The sequence below is a fragment of the Phascolarctos cinereus genome, unplaced genomic scaffold (genome assembly GCF_003287225.1).
Source record: "Phascolarctos cinereus isolate Bilbo 61053 unplaced genomic scaffold, phaCin_HiC Scaffold_5;HRSCAF=322, whole genome shotgun sequence".
In the NCBI taxonomy this organism is placed as follows: Eukaryota; Metazoa; Chordata; class Mammalia; order Diprotodontia; family Phascolarctidae; genus Phascolarctos; species Phascolarctos cinereus.
The window spans coordinates 34059250-34074719 of NW_027555958.1; the positions used below are offsets into that span (position 1 = coordinate 34059250).

The 15470-nt window shown below is 47.9% G+C and overlaps 1 protein-coding gene across 2 annotated transcripts in view; it reads left to right on the plus strand.

Annotated features, from left to right (window-relative positions):
* Positions 1 to 15470, plus strand: part of SEZ6 (seizure related 6 homolog) — a 38744-nt gene that overhangs the window by 15118 nt on the left and 8156 nt on the right. For both annotated transcript variants that reach the window (XM_078154794.1, XM_020963219.2), the window contains exons 3-5: positions 388 to 583; positions 10402 to 10587; positions 14404 to 14572. In XM_078154794.1, coding sequence (XP_078010920.1) covers positions 388 to 583; positions 10402 to 10587; positions 14404 to 14572 — 551 coding nt within the window. The remainder of the gene's footprint in view (positions 1 to 387; positions 584 to 10401; positions 10588 to 14403; positions 14573 to 15470) is intronic.

Genomic DNA, 15470 nt, shown 5'->3' on the forward strand with positions numbered 1-15470 from the left:
GGGAGGGGAGGAGAGGAGAGAAGAGGAGAAGAGAGGACGAGAGGAAAGGGGAGAAGAGGAGAGGACAGAAGAAGAGAGCAGAGTAAAGGGGAGAAGAGAGGAGAGGAAAGAAGAGAAGAGGAGAGGACAGAAGAAGAGAGGAGGGGAGAGAAGAGAGGAGGGGAGAAGAGAGGGAAGAAGAAGGAAGGGAAGGGGGAGGGGAGGAGAGGAAAGAGGGAAGGCAAGGGAGGGCAGGGAAAGAGAGTAAGGAACACAACCCAGAGCACCAGAAGAGGATAGCATGGGGTCCCCACAACTCAGAAAACTTCCAGTCCGGCTGCCTGGCCCGTAGATGCCTGTCTCAGTGTTGGGTGAAGGAGGCTTGACTGGCTTACTCTGTGCCCACAGGTCCAGAACATCAGCCTGCTGGAGGGCGAGACAGTGACGGTTGAAGGTATGGGAGGCCCTGAGCCATTGCCCCTGGCCAACCAATCATTCCTGCTCCCAGGCCAGATCATTCGAAGCCCCACCAACCAGGTGGCCATGAGGTTCCAGAGCCTCCTGCCACCCTCAGGACCTGGGACCTTCCACTTCCGATACCAAGGTAGGACACTTGGAGGGGGTACCTGGTCCAGTGGCATGTGGTCATGTGCCTACAAACAGATTTCTCCACTCCCATCACGCCCTGGGGAGAAATATTGGAGACAATTATTTGCAAACAGAGATGGGCTTGCCGGCTGAGCCGCCATCTGGTTGGGGGGAGATGGCGTCAGTGCCTGTCTGGCACCCCTAGCATCTTGTCTGTCCGCTCTGCTGAGCACTGGTCTGGAGAACAGGCCCTTTCTGGGGTTAGATGGCCCTCTAAGTGTGTCCAGTTGGCCCTTCCAGGTCCCCAGTCTGCTTAGGACCGCCACAGATAGTAGTGATTCCCTGCATGCCTTTAGTAGTAGTCCATTCTGTGAGCCCTCATCACCCTTGTTCTGTCTCTATACCACCCACCCTAAGCCTGCCCCACTTCCCCAGTGACCCTATCTAGCAATGGGAATAGTATTCACTGGTTAACCAACACTCGCCACTAGTGGGTTACCAAGGGTCCAGCCTAATGCCTCTGAAAGATTAAGAGAAACATCACTGAGAGGTTCCTTGACTTGAGCCCCCCCCATCCCAACTAGTCCATCTCTGCCTGTAATCACCTGGCACCCATTCAGGGAGCACTGGGCCCCCTCCTTCACCCCTCTAAGTCAGCTGCATCGGGGTTAAATGATCAGGGGAGCTTTGAGGCACACTAATGGGGAGATAATTGGTGTGAGCAATTACCGGATCATTTAACATCATTAACGGCCACCTCCACAACCCGAAGAGGTGCCACAGCAGAGCAGGGCATCACTAGGCACTCGCTGCCAGGGTCACTGCTCCCCTGAGCTGGGACCAGGGTGCAGAAAGGCTGACCCTGTGGTGTCAGGTCCTTGGAGCTCCCAGGTGGGGGGAACTAGGGGACAGTCTCACCCCTCTCCTTTTCCAGGATAGACACGACTATGCCATCTCGCACAGGGCAACGAGAGCCCTTCGGGAGGGCCAAGGGAACCCACGGGAAGGCAGTGCTACCTGTGAAGAAGGAGGTGTGGGTGCCTAGGAGGTGGGACCCACAGAAGGGAGGGCACAGGGGGCTCTGAGGAGCTTTCTGTGTGTTGAGGCTGCCCGGATCCTGCCTCCTTAATGGCACATCAATTCTCCACCAGCAGCGGGTATAATTTCACGCAGCTCTGACCTTCATTGTCCCTGCAAATTCCTTTGCACAAAACATGGAACTTTCCCTCTGTTTGCCCAGACAAAGGCAGCTGAATAGAACCCAGGAGCTTCAAGCCCTTTGGGGGAAGAGGGGGAAGTGCCACTCTGGGCTCTGTGTGTCGTGGGGGGGGGGGGTGAGGCTGGGGGTGGCTGGGCCTCCACTTGCCTCCTTTCTCTCTCCTCTTCAAAGCCCATCCCTCCAATAGTCCAAGTTGTGTTGTGTGTGTGTGTGTGTGTGTATATGTGGGGGGAGGGGGAGGCTGGGGGCAGCTGGGCCTCCACTTGCCTCCTTTCTCTCTCCTCTTCAAAGCCCATCCCTCCAATAGCCCAAGTTGTGTTGTGTGCAGCATTTTTTTTTGTCAATGATCAGCTCTTTCTGTAATGAGTGTAATTCCCCTAATTACAGACTGTAATTAGCCCTGATCCTAGAGATGGGAACAGGAGGAGCCTGGGGCCCACGCACTGGTGTTGCTCTGTGGCTGGTGATGCCAAGCTGCCTGAAGCCTGGGTGCCAACCTAAGGAGAGTGAATGGGACAGGGAGAAAATGAAGCCCCCCCCCCAAATCCCCAGCAGGAAGAAGCCTGAGCCCCACCCTCCGAGGGGACAGGCAAGAAAGCCAGTGTTCTAGGAAGCCCCCGCCCTAGGCACAAATGCCATGTTGCCTGGGCTGCCTAGAACAGATGGGCAGGGTGGTACATTGGCCCCCAGCCTCTGACCCTATGCTTCTCTTGGGGCCTGGGGCATCCAGCTCTCTGCCTCTGCCTGATTTCTCCAAGGAGTCCATGCCAGCCCCTCCTCCTCAGCTACCAGCAGGAGAGAGAAGGAAGAGGCCACTCCTGGAGCCTGCCTCCCCCTTCGCCCCATACCTGGTACAGGACTCAGCCCCAGAGATATAAATAGGAAAATAACAACAGAGTGTGGTGAAGTATTCCCTGGCGAGCCGCTACCATGGCAACAGGAGGCAAATTAGCAAGGGAATGGCACTTTACCCACCATGGGTACAGAGGACTTTGCTTGGCCCAAACTATAGAGCCTGGCCTCCTGCTCCTCTATCCCTATTCAGCTCCACCACCCCCCACAAGGAGCCCCAGAGCCTGAGAAGAGCAAGGGAGACCTCGAACATGTCCCTGGGTCACTGCTCAATGCACCATCCCCTCCCTACAGCAGAGTATGCAGCCAGGACCCCATCTCTGCCAAATGTCGCCCCTTCCTCTTCCCACTCACCCCCCCACCAAAGAGAAGAGGAAAAGGCTGGGCTTAACTCTAGAGTCTAGACTTAAGGGGTGGGAACCTTCGGCTTTGAGGCCACATGGCCTCTAGGTCCTCAAGTGTGGCACTTTCTTCTGTGAAGTTTGGATTCAGTCAAAGGGCCACACTTGAGGACCTAGAGGGCCACATGTGGCCTCAAAGCCGCAGGCTCCCCACCCCCAGTATAGACTTTCTTATTTCCCATACAATCCTCACACAGACTGAATCTGTTGAACTTTGGGTCAATAAAGGTGGCACAGTAGAGCACCAGGCCTGGAGTCAGGAAGACCTGAGTTCAAATCCAGCCTCAGACACTTATTAGCTGTGTGAGCCTGGGCAAGTCACTTAACTCAAATGAGCTGGAGAAGGAAATGGTAAACCACTCCAGTATCTTTGCCAAGAAAACCCAAATGGGGTCACAGAGAATGGGACAGAACTGAAAAACAACTGAACAAATAGACCAACAAGGCTGCAAAAGGGAGGGAAGCAACAGGAGAAAGCACTGGTGAAATCTGACTCTCTCTTCAAACAATGTCCTAAGCACAGTCTGTGACCATCCCCCAACGTCAGGGTGTAGGAGATACCAACTAGGACAATTTGGATCGCCTAAGGATCCTCAGATCCTAGAGAGGACCTCAGCAGTCCAACTAACCCTAACCCTAACCCTAACCCTCCATTATACAGATGGGGAAACTGAGGCCCAGAGAGAAAAGTGCTAAATGGCCTCGGAAGGATTTGAACCCAGATTCTCTGAATGCAGACCCTATAGACTTTCCACTATCCCCACCATTGGGGATATGTACCCACCATTCAGGGTACAAGATGAGGGAGAAACAGAATACTCCTCAGGAAAAGCTGTCCCACCTATATTCTCCCCACTGGGCTCTAGAGGAAAAGGAGCAGGCTGGCACTGCTTGGTCCACCGGAGGGGGATTGGAAGATGGCAGCTCAGCTCCTAGGGCTGGGCAGATCTCAAGGAAGGGCCATGTGGAGAAGCCAGAGATAAAGCCCCATCTGTCCTGTCTCCTCCTCCTCCAGAATGCCCTAGGGAGAGGCAGCTTACAGTTAGAATGGTACAGACAGAAAGACTCTGTTGTAGCTAATATAATAGAGACTAAATCTAAGAAAAAAAAAAAAGAGAGAGAGACTAACTCTATCACGAGACCCAAGAGAAAAGGAGTACAGATTGTGGACTCCTGGGTGCCCCTTGAGGCTAAGCCCGCATACGTGTCTCTCCCTTCAGGCTTGAGCAGAGGCTCCAAAGTCCAATGAATAATACTAAAGGAATACACTCGTAATTATCAATAAATTATAATAAATTATTAATAGCATAATAATGATCATCCTTAATCTCATCAGTATTAACAGTATACAGAGGCAACTATCCAGTAACATGACACAGTTGCTGCTCAGTTCTTTCTACATTCCCAGCACTTAGCATATGGTGCCTGGCACATAAGCAGTTAAGCCCTTAATAAAGCTCTAAGTAATAAGTAAATTTGAAGGAAGCACTTAATAAATGCTTTCTCTAGCTACTGCCCGGTTTCTGATGGATACCCCAAATCTTTCACATGCATCATATGGCTTCCCAAAAGCCCTAGGAAATGGGGAGAGGCAGGGTTCATTCTCCCTGTTTTATAGATGAAGATTGTTTCAGTCACGTCCAACTCTTCGTGACCCCATTTGGGTGTTTTCTTGACAAAGATATTGGAGTGGTTTTGCCATTTCCTTCTTCCATTCATTTGACAGATGAGGAAACTGAGGCAAACCGGGTTAAGTGACTTGACCAAGGACACACAGCTAGGAAGTGTCTGAGGCAGGATTTGAACTCAGGTCTTCCTGACTCCAGGCCCAGCACTGTATGCGTTGTGGCGCCACCTAGCCGCCCTTTTGACTTTTACAATCCACTAAAACTCAAAGACCTTTCTGCATCATTTATTTGATCTCCCATCTTGTATTAATGAAATTGACTTTTTGCACCCAAATACAAGGCTTTACGTTTGTCCCCCAATTCAATTTTTCCTTATTAGACCGAGTCCAACATTCTAACCCGTCGAGATCTTTGTCGTGTAGCACTCTGGCTGTCCCTCCCAGCTTTGTGTCACATGCAAATTTGATGCGCATGCCATGTCGAGCATCATTCAGCTCGTTGATTAAAAATGCTGATCAGCATAGGACCGAAGACAGGCTCCTGGGATGCTCCACTAGTGACCTCCTTGCAAATCGAAATCAAGCACCAGCGATGCTCTTTGGATCTGACTGTTCAAACAGTTCCAAATTCTCCTCACTGAAGGAGAAAGGGAAGGAAACACACATTTGTTAAATGCTTCCTACGTGCCAGGCACTGTGCTAAGCGCTTTGCAAATATGGTCTCATTTGATCCTCCCAACAACCCTGGGAGATAGGTGTTATTACGATCCCCATTCTGCAGTTGAGTAAACTGAGACAGACAGCAGTTAAGGGGCTTGCCCAAGGTCACACAGTAAGTGTCTGCGGCTATGCGAACTCAGATCTTCCTGCCTCCAGGTCCAGCATTCCGTCCACTCTGCCACCAACGTTTCTGTCGAATTACGTTGCTTGATATCTAATCCATAAAAATAGCATGAGAGAATTTTTTCAAAAATCAAATTCATCCCTAAAATTCAGTTAAACCATATCTACAGAATTCCCTTAATCTACTAGCCTAATAACCCCATAAAGAAAAGAAATGAACTTGGCATGACCCATGCTCGATGAAGGAAGCCATGCTAGCTTTTCATGATGACCTTTTTCTAGATTCGGCTCAATAACTATTCCTTTAATAATATGACCTAGAATTTAACCAGGAATTGTCAGTCACTCAATTAACATTTATTAAGTGCCTACTTGGGCATCTAGGTGGCACAGTGGATAGAGCGCCTGGCATGGAATCTGAAAGACTCGTCTTCCTGAGTTCAAATCTGGCCCCAGACACTTACTAGCAAGTCACTGTTTGCCTCAGTTTCCTCCTCTGTCAGATGAGCTGGAGAAGTAAACAGTAACCCACTCCAGAATATTTGCCATGGAAACCCCAAATGGGGTCACGGAGAGTCAGACACAGAACAGTTAAGTACCCACTATGAACTAGGCACTCGAACTGAAGCCAAGCTCACTTGACTATAATTTGAACCATCCACTGTCTTCTATTTTTAGAAAATTGGGACAGTGTTTTCCCTTCTCTAAGCCTTCAGTACGTTTCCCATTTTCCATAATTTTTCAAAATCACTGATAAAGGCTTAGCAATCACATCCCCCAGTACTTTCAATTCCCAGAGGTGTAGTTCATCTGGTCCTGACGGCTTGAACACATCAAATACAGATAGGTGGTCCTTTTATTTTCTTCCTACTTTGGTTGGATTGTCTTCTTTGTTCTGTCCTTTTCAATACAAAGGTCATTGTCCTTGGATGAAGAGCAGTAAACAGAGGCTAAATGAAAGTCTTGCCTTCTCACCATTGTCCATCATCACCCAATCCACCCCCAAGCAATGGTCCTCTTCCTTCTTTGACCTTCTTTTTCCCAATGTAGCTAAAAAACAAAACCCCAAACCCCTTTTTTGTGGTCCTTGGCCTTCCTTTGCAGTCCCATCTTATTCTGAACTTTATAACTCGACAGCACTTTTACATGATTTTACCATGCTTTTCTAGTTATCCCCCATTACCCCCCCTTGTTTCCATCATCTGTACTCACCTTGCAAAAATATAAGTTGGTCGGGTGAGTGCCTTTTGCATCCACCTTGGTCTCTTTAAGCTACTTCTCTTGTTGGAATTGTTTCTCTTTTGTCTTCAAAATTCCCCTTTGAGAATCTCTCGTCCTTCCTGGTTGACTGTTCAGATGTTTTTCAGTTGTGTCCAACTCTTCAGGACCCCATTTAGGGTTTTCTTGGCAAAGACACTGGAGTGGTTTGCCATTTCCTTCTCCAGCTCATTTAATAGATGAGGCAACTGAGGCAAATAAGGATGGAACCTGGCAGCCGATTGGATATGAGGCGTAAGAGAGAAGGAAGAGTGTAGGACGTCAAGTAGGTTTCAAGCTTGGGCAACTGGGAGGGTCAGTAGTGCCCTTAATTGTAACAGGAAAGTTAGGAAGAGAGGAAGGTTTGAGGGCAAAGATAATAAACTCAGTTTTGGACATGTTGGGTTTAAGATGTCTACAGGACATCCAATTCAATATGTTTAATAGCCAGTTGGAGCAAAAGACTGGAGATCAAGAGAGATTAGGGCTGGACAAATAAATCTGAAAATTATCAGCATAAAAATGACAGATGAATTCATAGGGACTGAATTCACCAAGTGAAATTGTGGAAGAGGGAGGACAGAGCCTTGTAGGACATCTGTGGTTAACAAGAGTAACCTGGATGAAGATCCAGAAAAGGGGACTGAGGAGTGGTCAGACATGGAGAAGAGCCAGGAGAGAGAGAGAGAGAGAGAGAGAGAGAGAGAGAGAGAGAGAGAGAGAGAGAGACAGACAGACAGACAGACAGACAGACAGAGACAGAGAGAGAGAGAAAGAGAAAGAGAGAGAGAGAGAGGATAAAGGGAAAGGAGAGAGACAGAGAGATGGAGAGAGAGAGAGACAGACAGAGAAGGGTGTCCCGAAAGCTTAGAGAAAAGAGAAAATCAAGGAGAAGAGGTGACCACAAACACCAAAGGCTGCAGAGAGGTCAAGAAGGGTGAGAATTAAGAAAGGTCACTGTATTTGGTGATTAGGAGATCATCAGGAAGTAACTACAGAAGGTCAGAAGTCAGACGATGCCAAGGAGAGCAAAAGGAAAGGAAGATCATTACTAGCCGGGACAGTGCCTGGCACATGGGGAGCACTTCATAAGTGCTCATCATTTGTTCATGGGATAATAATAACTAGCACTTATATAGCACTTTAAGGTTTGCAAAGCTCTGTAAATACCTCATCTGATCCTCACAACAACCCTGGGAAGTAGGTGCTATTATTATCCTCGTTGGAGAAACTGAGGCAGCCAGAGGTTCAATCACTTGTCTGGGGTCACACAGCTGCCATCTGATACAGGGTTTGATCTGAAGTCTTCTGGAAGGGACCTCCAAAGCCATGGAGTCCAACCCCCTCATTTTACAAATGAGGAAACGGAGGTTGTAATTTGCCCAAGATCACGTAGGTAGTGTCAGAGGTAAGATTTGAACCCAGGTCATCTGACTCCAGAGATAGTTCCCTTTCCACTATACAATACTCACTGCTATGTTACACTTCCATAACAGATTTGTGATTCTTTCAAACCAAATCTTTCACTTGCTTTTTCTTTGGCGCCTCAGTGATCTGGTGACAATGCTGCCTCTTCCTTCTGCCCCCACTGATGTATTCCACCACGCCTCCCCTTGCCCTTATTCTTGGATTCCCACACGTGAGTGTACCTTCCTAACACAGGGTTGTCCCAAAAGTCTTAGTGCAGTTTTGAAACTTTAATGAGCTATAAAAGCTCATCTTAAGCTTTCATAGCTTAAAATTACATTAAGACTTTTGGGACACCCTATATAGAATGCTACCTCACTTTTTTCCTCTCCTGGTTTATTTATTTGTTTTTAAATAAAGCCCTCCAGAGCCACACTCAGGACTCAGTGATAGCCACTATTTCAAATATGCCTCCCTTCACTAGGATCATTAATTCACTTTACTTGATCCCCACACTTTTCACATGTGTAAACATATGCACATCTGGATGCTTTCCCCTCCACAGTTCCACCCCTAGGGCCTGGCTCCCACTTCCTCTCCATCCCAGGACATCCATTGAGAACGGAATCCATACAGTAAATAGCAAAGCAATCTGCATCCTGATGGCTCAGTTCCTGTAAAGAAATATCCATCAGTGAAACCCTACTCCCCCAGGTTAACAGAGCTATTGAAAACTGCCCAGCTCCCAGATAGTTCTTCAGTTTCCGCCAAGAATCTAGTTAAGGAACGCTGCATGTCAACCCCATTCTTTCTGAATATGGCCCCTGCCCTTTGCCTCCACTCCCTACCTTTCATCCCTGCTCCAAAATCAGCCCAGTCAGTCCCGGGACTGGGGGCACCCTGACTGTTCCGCAGGATTTGCTGCCACCAGCTGGTTAGAATTGGCATGACAGCTCATCACAGAGCAACTTATCCCAGTCCCGAAAGCCCAAGACTGGCCGATGCTAGAAAGACCAAGCCTAGTGGCAACTTTTAAAGGTCTAGTCTGTTTTGCAGATGAATACAGAGAGGCCAAGAGCAGTTAAGAGGCTATTAAGGGGCAGAGCTGGATTCCCTCCCCCTCCCAGGGCTTTTTCCACCGGACCCATGCAGCTACTCCCCAATAAAACTAATAAATAAATAAGCCTCATTTACTCATCAGGTGTTCCTTCTCCAACCTCAGAGAAGGATTGGGCCCTCCCTCCATAAGCAGGGTTTGGGTTATCATAAATGCAAAAGTCGTCATTCTATTTTTTTAAAAAATAAAATGAAACAGACATTTCATTGGAAGGGTTTTAAAAAACAACATCGTTATGACTTCCCACTGTACTCCTTCCTGCCCCTACCCACACGGGTAGACGTCTCCCTTGTAACAAAGTAATTAAACATAACAAATAAACCTAGATCAAGTCTGACGTTGTACGCTTCACTCCGCATCCATACCTCCACCTCTCTGCCTAGAAAAGGAAGTCAATCCTGTTCTTAATATATTTTTTTACTTATTTCATTAACTATTTCCCAACTACATGTAAAAAAATTTTAACATTCTTTTTTTTAAATTATGAGTTCCAAATTCTCTCCCTCCAACCTGCCCCTCCCCCACCCCTTAAGAAAGCCAGCAATATGATTTGCTTATACATGTGAAGTCATGCAAAACATATTTCCATATTTACTATGTTCCATCCTGTTCCTTAAAAGAAATTCACAACGCTCATCCATTTATAAATCTCTTAACTGAGTAGGTTCTCTGAGGGAATTCTGAGTGTGTAACTTAAATTTTTCCACACTATAAAACCAACCTTTTTTTTTTCTTGTTTTGCCTCCACAGTTAATAATTATAACAATGAAGCCTTATATTTCTCTCTGGTGGTCTTTTATCTTTCCCAACTGTTATCTCATTTTACTCTCACAACAGACCCCTGTAAGACAGGGAGGACAAGTTATATTATCCCTATTTCACAGCTGGAAGAGCAGAGAGCCAGGTTAAGTGACTTGTCCCAGGTCAAACAGCAAGTCTGGAGTAACACGAGGCCTAGATCTCATCTCTCACTCTCCGTCCCTCCTGAGTTCTTTCCACCAGACCCTCCCAGGGACCTTTCCCTATCTCAGTGTGTCACAGCATGCAGAATAGTCTGACTTGTCCCTCTGCCCCCTGACCCCAAACTCACTTTCTTCCTTTGGTCCTTCAGCTTACCTGCTGAGCTGCGGCTTTCCCCAGCGCCCAGCCTACGGGGACGCGGCCGTCACGAGTCTCCACCCCGGTGGCAAGGCCCGCTTCCACTGCACGACTGGCTACCAGCTGCAGGGCGCCAGAGTCCTCACTTGTCTCAATGCCACCCGGCCGTTCTGGGACTCCCGGGAGCCCACCTGCATCGGTGAGTGACACTCCAAGGGCTGGGGACTTCATTCCTGCTCTCTTGTCTGGGGGGAGGCCTAAGTCCTTCCCCGAGCCACCCCAAAGCCCTTAACCTGCAGCAGGGCATCAGCGGGGAAGTCAGGAAAGTAGGAACAAAGGATGTGGCCTTTGGGACCTTTTTTTTGGAGGCTGGTTCAGGTCTGAGGCCAATCAATAGGCAGGGTCTAGTCTACTCTTATCTGTAAAAGTGTTAAACCGTCCCACCAGAGCTAAAGATGCTTCTCTAGTGGCGGGAATAGGTCTTTGTTCCCTAACTTAGTCTCTCCGCAACCCTGCATTGACCAAATGACTGCCTGTACAATCAGAATGTGTGTGTGCTTTGGACCAGACCTAGGATTTCACCATATTAGAGGACTGCTTGAAAGGAAATTCCTTCTCCCAATGCTCCGGCACTTCTAGTCTTAAAGACTTGTCTAGGGCACTGAGAGGTTAAGTGGGGGCAGCTAGGTGGCACAGTGGATAGAGCACCTCCCCTGGAGTCAGGACAACCTGAGTTCAAATCTGGCCTCAGATCTGACACTAGCTGTGTGACCCTGGACAAGTCACTTAACTCCAATTGCCTCGCCAAAAACAACAAAGAGGTTAAGCGATTTGCCCAGGGTCACACAGCCACCATGAACTCAGGTCTTTCTGAGTCTGTGACCAACTCGCCAGCCTGTATTACACACAGCCTCTCAGTAATTATAACAGCTCACGTTCATGGAATGCTTTATGGGACAAATGCTTTACAAACACGATCTCCTTTGATCCTCACACTGACTCGGTGAGGTAAGCAGGGCAGGAACTACTAATGGACCCATTAGTAGCAGCAAAGCCCACAGAGAAGAGCTAAATGACCTTTCCGAGATGGGCAAGTTAGTTAATGGCTTAGTTGATGATTTTACAGTCTCATGGGAAAGACAGGTCAGATTATTGTCAACTTCGGTGTCTCACATTTGGAAAGCAATTTTCAGTTTCCCCATGCATTTTCAATCTCTCTGTGAGGCAGCCAATCAACCAGTAAACATTTATTAAGTGCCTACTATATACCAGGCACTGTGCTAAGAGGCAAAAGACAGACCCTGCCCTCCAGGAGCTTACAACCTAATGGAGGAGACAACATGCAAACAAATATATACAAAGTAAGTTGGATAGAGGATAAACAGGAAATAATTAACAGAAAGAAGGCACTGGAATTAAGACGGGTTGAGGAAGGTTTCCTGTAGGAGGTGGGATTTTTTAAAATTTATTTTCTTTCATGAGGCAATTGAGGTTAAATGACTCACCCAGGGTCACACAGCTAGTAAGTGTCAAGTGTCTGAGGCCACATTTGAACTCGGGTCCTCCTGACTCCAGGGCCGGTACTCTATCTACTGCACCACCTAGCTGCCCCTAGGAGGTGGGGTTTTAGTTGGGACTTAAAGGAAGCCAGGGAAGCAGGCAGAACAGAGAGGGGAGAGCATTCCAGACCTGAGGAGAATGCGCAGAGCCAACAAGTGGAGAGTCTTGTCTGTGACCCAGCTAGGAGGTCAGAGTCACCGGATCACAGTGGGGAGGAAGGCATAAGAAGACTGGGAAAGGCTGGAGGGGGCTAGATTACCAAGGGCTTTGGAAGGCAAACAGAGCATTTTGCATTTGACCCTAGAGGTAACAGGGAGCCACTGCAGGGGGGTGACATGATCAGACCTCCCTTTTATAAAAATCTCATTAGTGGTAAACAGAGGATGGTTTGGAGTGGAAAGGGACTTGAGACCCACCAGCAGGACATTGCCGTAGTCCAGACATGAGGCAAGGATGGCCTGCATCAGCAGTATCAGAAACAAAGGGGGTGTATTCTAGAGACATTGCAAAGATTAAAATCGACAGGCTTTGATATGGGAGGTGAGGAGTCCAGGATAACCCCTAGATTATCAATCTGAGGGACTGGGAGAATGCTATTGCCCTTGACAATAATAGGGAAAGTGGGGCAGCTGAGTGGCGAAGTGGATAGAGCACTGGCTCTGGAATCAGGAGGACCTGAGTTCAAATCCGGCCTCAGACACATGATATTCACTAACTGTGTGACCCTGGGCAATTGCCTCACTCAAAAAAAAAAAAGTGACAATAATAGGGAAAATGGGTTTGGGGGAAAGAGGATAGGTCCAGTTTTGGATACGGTGAGTTTAAAATATTTCCTGCACATCCATTTTGAGATGTCTGAAAGGCAGTCGGAGGTCAGCAGAGAAGCTGGAGCAGGAAAGGCAGATTTGAGAGTCATCAGCATAGAGATGGTAATTAAATCCACGGAGCTGATGAGATGACCAAGTGAGGAAATCAAGAAGCAAGGGAGCCAGGATTATCCCCTCTTTAGAGATGAGGAAACTGAGGTTCAGAAGTGATTTGCCCCCCTCCATCACAAAACTAATATATGATGGAGCTCAAAATGGTCTCAGGGCTCCCAAGCCAGGGCTCTTTCCTGTAGACCAGCCTCACCCCAAAATGGAGTCAGCCCCAGGCCACAGAGCAGCATACTCAAAATAAGGACAAGAATTCTGCCTGGGCTTCAGAGGGCTGCTGGTGGCATTGGGAAAGATGATGGGATGTTGGAGGGTGGCTGGTATCCATCCACAAGGCAGGAGTCCTAGGCGAGGTTGTCTGGGAGAGAAGAGACGGAACATGGCAGATAGGAGGAGAGAAGTATTTTATTTTATTTTAATGCATTTTTTAAATTATCAAGCATTTTTTTCTCCATTCCATCTCACCTAGCCTCCACTGGGAAAAAGAAAAAAACAAAAAACAAAAGAAACACAACCCCCTTGTATTATATAAGCACAATCAGACAAAACACATTCTCACACTGGCCAACTCCAAAACTGGGGGTCTCATTCTGTGTATTAATCCATTACTATTCTGTCCTAAGGCAGGCAGCATTCTGCCTCATCATCGGGCCCCTGGAATCACGGACAGTCACTGAGTTGCGCAGAGGTCTTGAGTCTTTCAAAGGGTCCATTTTTACAATATTGATGTTATAGTCTAAATTGTTCTCCTAATTCTGCTTACTTTTCTCTGCATTAATTCATGAGTCCCCCCTTTTTCCTCTGACGCCATCATCTTCCTCATTTCTTATAGCACTGTAACATTCCCTTCCATTCACATGACATCATTTATTCAGCCGTTCCCCAATTAATGGGCACCCCCTTACTGCCCAGCTCTTTACTACTACAAAAAGAGCTGCTATAGGTATCTTCGTACCTATAGGACCTTTTCCTCTCTCTGTGATCTCTTAGGGGCATGAGCTGAGCCCTGGTATTGCTGGGTCAAGGGGTAGGCACAGCTGAGTAACTTTGGGGGCATAGTCCCTAATTCCTTTCCAGAGTGGTAGCAGCAATTCACAGGTAGTTTCAAATATTCAAGACTGCAGAGGCTGGACCTGAAACCTGAGTGGAAGCAGAGGGGACGGAGAGGAAGGGTATACGAAGGAGGATAGGAAAAGGACCACGTGACTGGCATGGAAAAAGCAGAAGCCAGGAGCAAACATTTGGGTGGAAGAGTTGAATCCTCCTTTCATTTCAGAAGTGGTTAGCAGGGACCTATGAAGTAAGAGCTACTGACTTTAGATTCCCAGGGCCTGGGTTCAAATTCTTACTTTAGCACTTACTACCTTTGGGCAAATCAGGTTAGCCCCTGGAGCCTCGGTTTCCCTATCTGTAAAATAAAGGGATGGATTCTGAGGCCCCTTCCAGCTGTAGATCTATGATCCTATAATGTCGTGATGCCTGCCTATTTAATTAAGCCTGGGCTTCCCCCCGCCTGGCAGCCGCGTGTGGAGGGGTGATCCGGAACGCCACGACTGGCCGCATCGTGTCCCCCGGCTTCCCCGGGAACTACAGTAACAACCTCACCTGTCACTGGCTGCTGGAGGCTCCGACGGGGCAACGCTTGCACCTCCACTTTGAGAAGGTCTCCCTGGCAGAAGATGATGACAGGTACAAGTCGGGCCCGGGGTCAGTTCCATGAACACCTGTGTTTTCATCTTATTTTTGTTTTTATGTTCCCTTCATTTCTGAATCTATCCCTTCCCCAGCCCAGCGGGCCATCCCTCATGAGACGGACTGAAAGAGAAAGAGTGGAAAAGCAAAAAAAGGCATTTCGGCAAAAACTGACAGACACATCAGTGTAAAGAACCCAGGCTCCAGAGGCAGAGGACCTGGGTTCAAATCCCACCTCTCTCACTATCTAGGTTTTGGGGCCTCAGTTTCTCCATCTATAAAATGAGGGGGTTGAACTAGACAGTCTTTGAATTCTCTCCCAGCCTGAGCTCTATAATCCTATGAACTGGACCTACAGGATATACCATATTCCACACCCATGGTCCCCCACCCTCTGCCTTTTTCTCAGAGCTTCTCGGAGACCAAGCTTGGTTGTTATAATTACTCAGATGGAACTTTTCCAATGAGCATTTTATAAGCACTTCCTTTTGTGCCAGGCACAGTGCTATGCCCCAGGGAGACCAAAACAGAAATGAAACCCTCCCTGCCCTAAAGGAGATTACATTCTACAGAGGGAAACACTACACAGTTAAGTAAATTAAAAATATCTGTGAGGCAAACACAAGGTAATATCAGAGAAGGGGGCTGGTGGGGGAGGGCAATCAGGAAAGGCTTCATGTAAGAGGTGGCCTTAAAGAAGCTGAGAAGTTCTAAACACTGACCTAAGAGCCCAGCAGTTTGCCCAGCTGACTCAGAGTTCCCAGGAGTAACCCTAGGGGCCAGGGGAGAGAAACTAGCTCTGTCCCAGTACCCCTGTAGCTAAAGAGCCTGGGTACAATGCCTTTGGGCCCCCTCTGTGGGAAGGGGTGGGGATGAAAAAGCCACTTTATCCTAA